The sequence below is a fragment of the Gekko japonicus genome, unplaced genomic scaffold, assembly GCF_001447785.1.
Source record: "Gekko japonicus isolate JY-2015 unplaced genomic scaffold, Gekko_japonicus_V1.1 scaffold3512, whole genome shotgun sequence".
In the NCBI taxonomy this organism is placed as follows: Eukaryota; Metazoa; Chordata; class Lepidosauria; order Squamata; family Gekkonidae; genus Gekko; species Gekko japonicus.
Genome location: NW_015174945.1, coordinates 109630 through 121011, shown reverse-complemented (window position 1 = coordinate 121011; position 11382 = coordinate 109630). Strand labels below are relative to the sequence as shown.

The 11382-nt window shown below is 45.5% G+C and overlaps 2 protein-coding genes across 4 annotated transcripts in view; both read right to left on the bottom strand.

The window, feature by feature from the left end:
• The window catches only part of LOC107122086, a 15643-nt gene extending 11165 nt beyond the window's left edge, over positions 1-4478 (bottom strand). For all 3 annotated transcript variants that reach the window (XM_015425115.1, XM_015425117.1, XM_015425116.1), the window contains exons 1-4: positions 4427-4478; positions 2902-3007; positions 2189-2279; positions 851-988 (exon numbers count right to left, since the gene is read on the bottom strand). In XM_015425115.1, the coding sequence (XP_015280601.1) occupies positions 851-988; positions 2189-2279; positions 2902-2910 (238 nt within the window). In that variant the 5' untranslated portion in view covers positions 2911-3007; positions 4427-4478. The remainder of the gene's footprint in view (positions 1-850; positions 989-2188; positions 2280-2901; positions 3008-4426) is intronic.
• A 4152-nt stretch (positions 4479-8630) lies between these two features.
• AMDHD2 (amidohydrolase domain containing 2) overlaps positions 8631-11382 on the bottom strand; it is a 25575-nt gene continuing 22823 nt past the window's right edge. Inside the window, 2 exon segments of the mRNA XM_015425118.1 lie at positions 8631-9329; positions 9462-9661. Coding sequence (XP_015280604.1) covers positions 9241-9329; positions 9462-9661 — 289 coding nt within the window. The 3' untranslated portion in view covers positions 8631-9240.

Genomic DNA, 11382 nt, shown 5'->3' with positions numbered 1-11382 from the left:
ATATATATATATGGTATCAGATGGATCTCTGTGCACTGAGGACAAGCAAGTCCTAGGTTACAAACTGAACTCTCCAATGCAAGAACAAGATGCATTTCTTCCTTTAGGAGGTGCGATTGTCAGAAGAAAATAAAAAGGCTTCAGTTTTGTTTTTGCACGTGGGTGGGTATTCTGTTCGTAATAATTGTTTGGATACACTATATTTTTAATATGCTAGTTGTGATAATTTCACGCCAAGTAAAAATGTCCGTAGTCGTATTTTATGTTCCTAAAGTAACAGAATGACTTTCAACCTAGAAGAGACAAAAGAAATGCTAATGTAGCATTTTTTTCAATTTTCCTGAAAATTTCCGTTTCCCCCCGAAAAAAACTAGGTTTTCTTCCGAGCTTCAAAATTTCCGGAAATTTTACATCTCTATTCAAGTTACGAGGTGACACTGGAGAAGGATCACAGAGGCCCAGCACAGCACGGCTTGCTCTTCAAGCTGTGGGTTAGAGATGCCACATGGGAAAGAGACAGTAGCCTGCACATGTGAATACTCATCTCACTTGGATGAGCGTGGAGGACGACAGCAAACGTGGTGTAGTAGCCAGTTGGACCAGGATCTGGGAGACCCAGGTTTGCATCCCCACTCTGCCATGGCACTCAGCAAGTGATCTGGGGCCTGTCGCATGCCCTCAGCCTAACCTCCCTCGTAAGGTCGTGGTGAGGAGAATGACATAAGCCACTCTGGGTCCCCACTGGGGAGACGGGAGGTGTCTGCATGAAGTTAATAAGTAATCAAATAAGTAAAACTCAGAGAAAGCAACATCACTGAATGATGCCTGAGGACTAGGCTCGCCACCTCACCTGCTTCGGCTGTTCTCTTCCTCTCCTCGGCCATCTTGAGCCGGTAGTCGCCGAAGACCTGGTGCATCATCTGCCGCTTTTTCACAGAAGGAGCCTTGCGTGAGCGCAGCACCCTGAGGATGCGCTGGGAGTCTTCCACTGCTCCCCAGAATCGGGGGAAGGGGGGGGGATCCAAAAGAATCACATGATTATCTCATGAACCACTCCGCTCTGATGCTTGCTCTTCTAAAATACATTCTGACAGCACCTGCAATGGGTTTTAGATTCCCTCTCTCGCTCTTCCTCAAAAGAGCCCTATGTAGTAGGTTCATATAAATCCCACTTTTGATCAACTGTATCTTAAAACACAGCAAATATTTTGATAGCATTCCCTTGGGAATCGAAGGATTTTGCCCTCAATAGCCATTTGGGAATGTAGAACTTGACAGATTTAAGTTCCAGAATAAGTGCACTTGTACAAATAGATTAGGAGGCACAGAATCAGTGCAAATGTGGTGCTTATGTATCCATGGTGTGAAACACCCAGAACAAAGCCAGGCCAAGAGAAACAATGAAAACAGATTCTTAGTTGTCTTAATGGCTGGGTACATTTTCTCTTTTACATTTCTTCTGTTTAAATCTGATGCATAAAGGCAGGGGTCATTTCCTGCGGGAGCGCACAGGAGCGGAGCTCCGGCGGTAAGGAACCCAGGAGGCGGGCACATGCTCCCAGCAGCCCTCAGACAGAGCAAGAAGCAGCCAGGTAAGTTACAGAGGCCCCCCCCCCAGCCAGCCTTCAGGTACAAGCTCTCCCTCCTCTGTGAGGACAGATCTGCACGTCCCCTCCCCATAGCTAGCAATCCAAAACAGTCCAGTGGAGCCTGAGCGGTGGGTGTTGCCTTCTGACACACGTCCGGTGACGTCAGGGGTGTGTGGCATATGCAAATGTTATGCTAATGAGCTCCTGAGCCTCTTTTTCTACGAAATGATCCCTGCATAAAGGTAAAGGCCTTCTCCCCAACAGGAACCCAAAGCTGCTTACATTGTTCTCCTCTCCTCCACTTTCTCCTCACAACAGCCCCATAAGGAAGGTAAGGCTGAGAGTGTGGGACCGGTCCAAGGTCACCCAGAGATTCCATGGCAGATAGGGCATTTGAACCTCGGTCTCCCAGATCCTAGTTTGGCAATTGGCACTCTAACCATTATGCCACAATGGCTCCGTTTAGTAACACCTTCCCATATTTTCTACGTTCTCTGCTCATTAAAACAGAAGAGGAAGAAGAGAACAATGGGGATGCAGGGCAGGTACTCGGGTGTGAATTGAGGATCAAGGCAGAGGAAGCCAACACTGATACACACCTTGCTCTGGAGTTGGATGGAGATTGAGGAGGCCAGTCTCCAGCTGCGAGATGCACCACTCCAGTTCATCTTGGAATGTCCCTCGGGGAGCCTGGATCGGGGGACAGAGCACACAGATGTCATAAGGCAGCTCTTCAATGGGGAGGCAGAGCAGCAGTTGCATGTATAGGCCCAGAATAAGGACATACTAATAGGAACAGAAACTAGAGAAACCACAGAGGATGAGAACAAACTTTGACACTGGACCAGCACAAACCTCTTTATTGCAGATGCACAAAAATTGTGTTTTCTGCATACAGAAGCAACACTTGCAATATAAGAGTGTGTTTTCCCCACTGCAGCACAATGAGGTGGTAGAATCCTGCAGCAACAGAATAGGCTGTGCCACTTTGGCCTGCATGAGTGTGTGTGTATGTGTGTGTCTCATTTTTAATGGTTCCCAACATATAACTCCATGCAAACAAAACCATCGGCATATCCAGGAGAAATTTTTTACACTAGCCCTTCACAGTGTCATAGATGCAACGAACATGAAGTTGAGCAGACTTCAGAGGACGGCGGAAGACCGGAAGACCTGGCGTGATCTGGTCCATGGGGTCGCGAAGAGTCGGACTCAACTGTGCGACTGAACAACAACAAACAACAACAAAGCCCTTCACATACTTTGGCTAAAACAATGTTAGGAACTTCAAAACAGTACATGAGACTCTTACCTCTTCCATTAGGAAAACTGGTGATACAAACTTATGTACAACTCCCAAAAGCTTACATCACCATTCACCTAGAAGACCAAGGTGGCACAAGGTGGCACAGCAGCATCTAAAAGTGAACAGGATACAGAGAACAGTGTACAATTCTGATTTTATACATTTCCATATGTTATAATTAGCTCATTGCTACACAATTACCCGATTCATTCTGTAATCAGGCCCCAAGTAGTTCTTCCTGCACCAGATCTCTAATTTCTGATCCTTAGAAAGCAATATCCCCTTCTCCAGATCTCCCAGTAAGGAAGGTATCTTCTCTACTCCAGAAGCAATACCTCCCCAATTCTGATATCTACAACACCTGTCCTCCCCACAGACCAACATCTCTGTTCTTCAACCATCAGAGTAGCCACTATATCCCAAAGACAATTACCAGCCTGGACATTAAGTGGATTACAACATTCTTCCCTTCTGTACTGTATCTTCACAACAACTCCGTGAAGTAGATTAGGCTGAGAGTATGTGACTGGCCCAGGGTCATTCAGCAAGCTCCCATGGCAGACTGGGGAACTGAACTCGGGTCTTCCAGATTCTAGTCCAACATGCTTACCCCCCTACACCATGCAGACTCTCTTTCAAAGCCAATGCCAAGCAGTGTTTCTGGACAAATAACACACTTTATTGCTTCACTACAATACTCAGGTTTTCTATTTGCAACTGTAATTTTTTTCCTGCCTCTCAAATAACAAAAAAGTGAAATACATATTCCAAGGTAGTCATGTTCGCCTGCCGCAGCAAAATAAAACAGAAGTCCAGCAGCATCTTAAACTAATTTTATTCCAGCATAATCAGCTGTGAGTCCGATATCACTTTATCAAATGCAAGACTGACTCACAAAACTTTATGCTGGAATAAATGTTGTCAATCTTTTAGAGGTGCCACTAGTCTTGTTTTATTAAAGTAGCATAAAGTGCAGCAGTTTGCAGCGCTCCCCTCTTTCTTTTATTGTGTACGTGGACAATTTTGTTTGCAGAAAACGAAGGCATTTATACTTTTCAATTGTATAGGAATGTCTAGAAGCAGAGTTTTATATGTTAATTAAGTTGCAGATTATGCATATGGGGGGCTGCTTTTCCCCGAGTTTTAAAAAGGGATTTTCCTCAAAAGTTTCATCCACTGCTTTCCCAAAAAAAATCCTTCAGTGAAAAGCCCCGCCCCCCGCCGGGGATTCAAAACTTCCAGAAATTTTACATCTCTAATCCTGCATCCCAGACAGTGCCAAACTGCCAAGCAGGGCCCCCAAAGACAGCCCCCCCCCTCGGGGGGCTGTCTTCTCCCGCGGTTTTTACACTCACTCACCCAGCCAGAGTCCCGTTTTAAACCCCAGATTATGAGACAACGACGCTCCCGTGCAGGCCGTTTCTGTGCGTGCTCCTCAGAAGCAAATCCTACTATATTCAATGAGACTTACTGGCAAGCAAATGGAAACAACAGGTCTGTAGCTTTATTACACTCTTACCCACATGCTTACCCCATAAATTGGACTGGGAGTCCGTCCTGGAAAAAGGCAGCGGGGCCGGAGGAGGAGACGGACCGTGCCCGGTCACAAATGTATTCCCCCTAATTCTTGAGACTTCAGTTCCGCCGTGAAATAGTTCCGGGCATACTAGTGAAAGCCGAAGCAAATCCTTTGCGTTCTCAATCCACTCACCTGGGAGCCCTCCATGAAGCGTATCAGCTTTTCAAAGGCCCTTGTCATTCCTGATCCCCTTTTTCCTCTCTAACAAACCCTACATTTGTACCTCTTTTTCTACCTGTGAAAGGCTTGTAAAATTTAAGATCAGCAAATTTGTTAGTGGATTAAGTTAGTGGAGCTGCGGTGGCTCAAGTAGTTAAGACGCTGAACTGCAAGCTGTGGAAGGTCAGTAGTTCAGCAGTTCGAGACCCGGGTGCTGCATGATGGAGTGGGCACCCACCTCTAGTTCCAGCTCCTGCCAACCTAGCAGTTCAAAAGCAAGAAATTGCAAGTAGATAAATAGGGACCACTTTGGTGGGAAGGGAACAGTGTTCCGTGCGCCTTGGTGTTTAGTCATGATGACCATGGAGACGTCTTCGGACAGCGCTGGCTCTTCGGCTTGGAAACGGAGATGAGCAACGCAACCCTAGAGTCGGATTCAACTGGCTTTCGAGCAAGGGAACCTTTACCTTTTAAGCTCTAGAGAGCTTCATCAGAGGCATGAAGTGGTAATAAGTTGGCACATAAATTTATATCCAGAAAAATAATACACATATACCTTTGAGTATAATTCTAACAAGGGAGCTGCTGAAAGGAAAGATAGAATGACTTTTAGAACGACTTTTAGGATGCCTGAGTTCCTTTTGAACTCAACAAGTTGAGAATACATGCAAGGGTTAACAATACATGTAAGGGTAGAATATCAGATGCCAGTCCTGAACTGTTGTGATTTTGCTTTTAAGTTCTGTATGAGTACTTAGTTGGGGGGGGGGGCACAGCTCAGTGGGCAGAGCATCTATTTTGCATGCAGGTGGCAGCAGATTGAAGGTCCTGCAAAATGGTTCAGGTAGTGAGTAAAGGACTGTTTCTTGAAGCCTAAGAGAGCTATTGCCAGTCAGAAAGGAGACTACTGAATCAGTGCCCAGCCATTTCCTAGTTTAATGTATTTGTGCAATACATCTCGCATTTTTCATAAGGTCTGCCATTTAGAGAGAGTTGTTAAAGATCAGATTGTGACCCATCAACACACTTTAATGCTTTCCCATAGTCCTTTGAAAGAAAATTAGTGCTTTTCTTTTCTTAGCATCACCCAACTGTAATACTTTCTACCTCTGACAAATGCTGAATCCACACTGTAATGTATCCAGTCCAGACAAGTCCAGAGACAAACGTCGAGCTTCGCTCCAAGAGACAATGGACTATGCGGATCCTAGCCCACTCCAATCAGGGGGCTAGGTTCCCGGCCGAGAGCCTATGGGACTCTCGGCCACTGTAAATAACCTATAGGGAAGTAGGGGTGTGTTTTGGGTGGCAGTTTCTCGGGGGATATAAGCTGGCCTGCGAGCCAGGTAAAGTCGTCTTGTTCCTGATAGAATAAAGTACGCTTTGCTGAAATCACTCTCCGTCTGCGTACTTTTCACACACATTGCTAGGTATTGTATTACAACAATTATTAATAACTAAACAACCAAGCGTGTGCACAAGACAATGCGACTACGAACACAGTAGTGAGATATCCAGCAATGCATATATACAGCATTCATGGCCTCTGTCTCCCAACCCAAATGCTCATGCCTGACATGTCTTGGTCTTTAATGTACCACTTTCATTATTTTAGCTACAGCAGACTCACAGTTGCCTTACTGGCAGGTCACGCTTCTTCTCTGCCCTCAGTAAAACAGGCAGCTGCATAAAATGGCACCTTGCTTGGCTCCTTGGGCAGGGTTTCCAAAAGCCAGTGCCGGTCCCCAGCTGAGGTTACCCACCAAGATCTTCTCCTGTCGCCCAAACCCAACCCAAATCATATGAAAGCTTTTTTTTTTTTTGCTGAAAGACCCCAAGGTAACTTTTAAGAAGATATTACTGCACCACACAACAAAATACTTACATTAGGCATTCCTATCATAACTCTACTTTTATTTGAGAAACAAATCCTCCTTGTAAAGAAGCATGCTGCTTCAAAGGTCCACTGGCCCTGATAGTTTTTAAAGCTTTGGAAGAGGCACCAACAAGCTGATCTTTAGATCTACAAACAAATAAATATATTGGGGGAGTGCATTAAACATAAGTGCCCCCTAGCGGCCAAGAGTGCATATGAACAGTCACTGTGTGGGGGGGAATCCAGTTCTTCACCCAACCAAAATCAGCTCTTCTGCAGATAAAAACTGCAGGTCACCCTGCTATTAGACTTAAGACCAGAGTAATAACAGCCTTACACCCTCATGAGAACCAATTAAAAAACCAGAGAGTCCTAGAAACCTCTTAAGATGGTTTGTCTTAACACCCGCTACGTCCCGAAGACCAACAACTGCCAATATAAACTTCATCTGGTAGATTTTTATTCTGCCATTCTTTCAAGGAGCTCAGGGTGACGTCCATCGTACTTGCCTCCCTATTATCCTCCCACCAGCCCTGTGAGGTAGAATCATAGAGTTGGAAGGGACCTCCAGGGTCATTTAGTCCAGCCCCCTGCACAATGCAGGAAATTCACAAATAACCCCCCCCCCACATCCCCAGTAATCCCTGCTCCATGCCCAGATGACAAAAAACATCCAGGATCCCCAGCCAAACTGGCCTGGAGGGCGAAAGACGATGAGTGGCCAAAGTTCAGCAAGCACCACGATATAGCAGGGATTTGAACCTGCGCCTTCCAGCTCCTAAGCCCAACACTCCAGTCTCTAAAAGGTAAAGGTTCCCTTGCTCGAAGGCCAGTCGAATCCAACTCTAGGGTTGCGGTGCTCATCTCCGTTTCAAAGCCGAAGAGCCAGCGCTGTCCGAAGACGTTTCCGTGGTCATGTGGCCGGCATGACTAAACACCAAGGCGCACGGAATGCTGTTACCTTCCCACCGAAGTGGGAAGTGTCTCTACATAGACAATAAAAGCCTTCAACAACATAATAAAAGAGAGGCCCAGATGTGGATTCTTAACAGGAATTTCCAACAGCCCAGGGCAGGAGAAAGTTAAAAACAAAAAGTATGCAAGATATACCAACGGAGCTAAGGGCCAAAGGAATCCATGCATTTATCATCTCACCTCCTTAATGTGTGGAATGTAGAGTCTGTTTTAAAATTCAGCATTCAGAGTGTGTCACCTATAGCTTTCATTCAGGCTCCTAGTCCTTAACACAGGAGAGGTGTAAGTAAAAGTCTCTGAAGAGTGGTATTGCAACTGAGCAGAACTGCCGATGGTCAGAGGAACCGAGTCCATCGGCACATTGCCCAGCTCCCAGATCAGCAGGGAACAGGGGTGTGTGTGTTGCAGTATAAAGTGACAAAAACAAGTAGAACTACTGCAATTATGCAATTAATACTTATAATAACGTTTCAATGAATACAAAATTACAAATCACATACTAATAATAACATTATATTTTTCAGATGAATAAGTGAGATGGACGAAATTCCCCGGAGTTGATGTTCCGTTTCGTGGCGACTTCTTCACACGTCAAACTGATCGGCCCGCAATTGACACTATGGTTTGACAATATAACGTGAATGAACATCAGAAACGATTAGGAGTTAAGAAATATCCATTTGGAAAGTCTTGTGACCGTATGAAGGCACGTCCGTATGAGGTTTGATGTGTGAAGAAGTCGCCACGAAACGGAACGTCAACTCCGGGGAATTTCGTCCATCTCACTTATTCATCTGAAAAATAGAATGTTATTATTAGTATGTGATTTGTAATTTTGTATTCATTGAAACATTATTATAAGTATTAATTGCATAATTGCAGTAGTTCTACTTGTTTTTTTCCTCCCAGATCAGCAGGGATAGATTATGTTATGCAAAATAATCATTGAAACATTATTATAAGTATTAATTGCATAATTGCAGTAGTTCTACTTGTTTTTTCTCCCCAGAAAAACTGCAATTATGCATTTAGATTATGTTATGCAAAATAAACAGTGATAGCATATTTGTGTAAAAATGTATTCAAATTACAGATTTTTCCTTTAAAAAGAACCAGAACCTGATTCACAGCTTGCTTTCATGGAGGGGCGCTGCAGAAGGAGGTGAGTCGGTGATCCCTTGGCGAGGCATCAGGGCTTGGTGACAAAGGGTGGGGAAGTGTGAGGTGGAGAAGGAGAGAAGCGGCTTTAAGGCCAGGGGAAAAAGCACCTGCTAAAGTCCCGTCTCCCTAGAATTAGACCCCCACACAGCATGCCCTAGACTGGCTTTAATGGTTGGCAATGCGCCGTTTTAACATTGAACAATGGTAACAGGGAGAGGCAGGCACTGAGGGTGGAAAATGGCCCGTCTCCCTGTGGTGGCAGGCTTGCTCGTTCCGTTGCTCTGTCTGCAAGGCTGGCCCAGGTCTCTGCCCTCCCACGGTGAATGGGAGCGTGTCCGTTTCAATCGCTGTCCCGTGCATAGCAGAGCAGGCGGCTACCCCAAGCCTGCTAAGGCCAGGGCGAATCAATCATAAGAGTTCTTAGCAAAGTTGTCCCAGGCCAGATGTCAGGACTGCCCTGGGTGGCTCAGTTCATTCCTAGACAGCTCCCCGCAGTGAGGAGCGAGACAGAGAGGAACAGCCTTTGTCTGGGAGGTGCCCCCCATTGGACAGGGTCCATCTTCTGCTGCTTGTTCTCCTCCCTGCTCTGGTCTCTTCAGAGAACGAAGGCGTCGTGCCTCCAGACCTGCTGGCCGGCAATGTAGGTAGCTCTGATGTGGAGACGGTCATCCAGCAGCAAGAAATCTGGAGCAGAAGCAGGAAGTGAAGTCACTCACACAGGAAGTGGGAGGCACCCACCTGTACCAGCATGGCCACCATTATACACTTCTTGTTGGGGGGGGGGTGCTGCTGTCCCACTCCCCATTGCACAAATACCTGCATCGGAGTCATAGTCCAAGGTGCCCTTCCTGTCCTCGATTCCCAGCAGCTGAGCGGGATGGAGAGAAGCAGCCTCTAGAGCCGTCTCCACTGAGCACCCTGTCAAGAAAGAAGAACCCAGGTGGCTAATCAGTAGGGGACAGACAGCTCGCCTTTTTTTTTTTAAGCCCCCCGAAGGGGTTTTTTAATTGCATTTTCTATAAACTACAGAAAAGAGGGAGGGTACTAATACAAACTACAAGAAGGGAAGACAGAAAAGTAAATCCAAGGTGTGGTGATCATACAAAATGCTTACAAATATGGCATTAAACATACACTTTCAGTTGTTGATCTTGAAGGTGACAATTAGATATGTCCAGGGGTCGTTTTGTAGAAAAAGAGCTAGGGGAACTCATTAGCATAACTCATTAGCATATGCCACACCCCCTGACATCAGGGGCCCGGCAGTGGACCTGCAAGGCCGGCGGGAGTGCGAGGAATCCCCGCGAAGGCCCTCCCTGGCCCCAGGCAGGCAGGGGTGGGGAGAGGCGGGGAGGAAGCAACTTACCCTCCCTCTTCTCCTGCCTCCTCCTGGCTGAATGAGGGCCGGAAGCGGGGTGGCCGGAAGCAGGGGGCGGGGCTTCGTCATGTGCCCCGCCCCCCACACCTCACCCGGGGGAACTGCGATCCCCCGCGATCCCCCCCGAATTGACCTCTGGATATGTCGCTTATAGAAGCTCTAGCCCATATTGACTGTTTGGAGTATATTGCTATAACACATTTAGATTTCTCATATGCAAACATCAGGTATCCTCATCATCTCTTAACCTTTAAAATATCAATTTCTACCCGTCTGGCTGTTGTGTTCTGCCTGTTTAAAAGTTCTTATCAGCCCCTGGCAGACAGCTCGCCTTTTTCTTATGCAGAAAGACTACTGAAAAAAACACAAACAAAATTGCACACCTGGGGGATATCCCTTCAAAGGGCAAGTGGGAGCTCACACGATGGGATTAGGGTTGCTGGGAAATTCCTGGTGATGTGGAGATGAAGACTCGGGAGGGCAGGATTTGGAGAGAGGAAGGGAAGGAGCTTAGCAATGATGTTCACCCTCCAAACCTGATGTTTTCTCCCCGGAAACTGATCTCCTCTGTTTGGAGAGCAGTTGTAACTCCAGCCCCAAGATGGAATGTGTGCAGATTTGGTGCACTACAACTGATGATATTGTAAAATGGATTTAGTTGTAAAAGAGCTGGTGGGGGGGGAGGTGTGAAGAAAAGAGCCATGCCTACAGGAGGCACAAACTGGATGCCAGCAAAGCCACTGGAGGCTTTTGTAGCATGAATGGGAATATAAAGATTTTTATATGTAAGTTTCTTCTTCTTGATTGTTCATATTTATATTTCTCTGGTTTTTATAGATTTATTCTTTAAGTAATATTTTATTAGGATGTTAGAAAGGCCTGTTATATAGAAGGCTTTCCTCTTGTAGGTCTGATATTGTTGGCAACATAATATGTACAAAGTTCATGATTCTGTAGTTCTTAGGGCAACCCTTTCAATGTCTGGGTCAGATAAGATTTTTAGTCTCGTATCAGTAATGAATACTTTTGTTTAGGTGAGAACAAGCTTTAGCCGATATGCCTTAGGTCATGTCAAGTAAATATGTGACGCCATTGCATAGACACACCTTTCTTACATTTGACCAATAAGGAGATTTTTATGTAAATGTTGTTTAAGTTTTTGTAACCAATTATGCCTTTTGAATATTATTCCCATGATGATGGTATGATGATGTCAGTCCGTGTATACAATATCATGTATTTCCTGAATATGTTCAGAATATGCTCAAGAAGAAGATGAAGAAGAAAAAGAAGAAAGTTGTCAATTTTTGGTTAACTATTTGGTCTAATTGTTTTCCTATTCATTGAGGCATGTTTCCT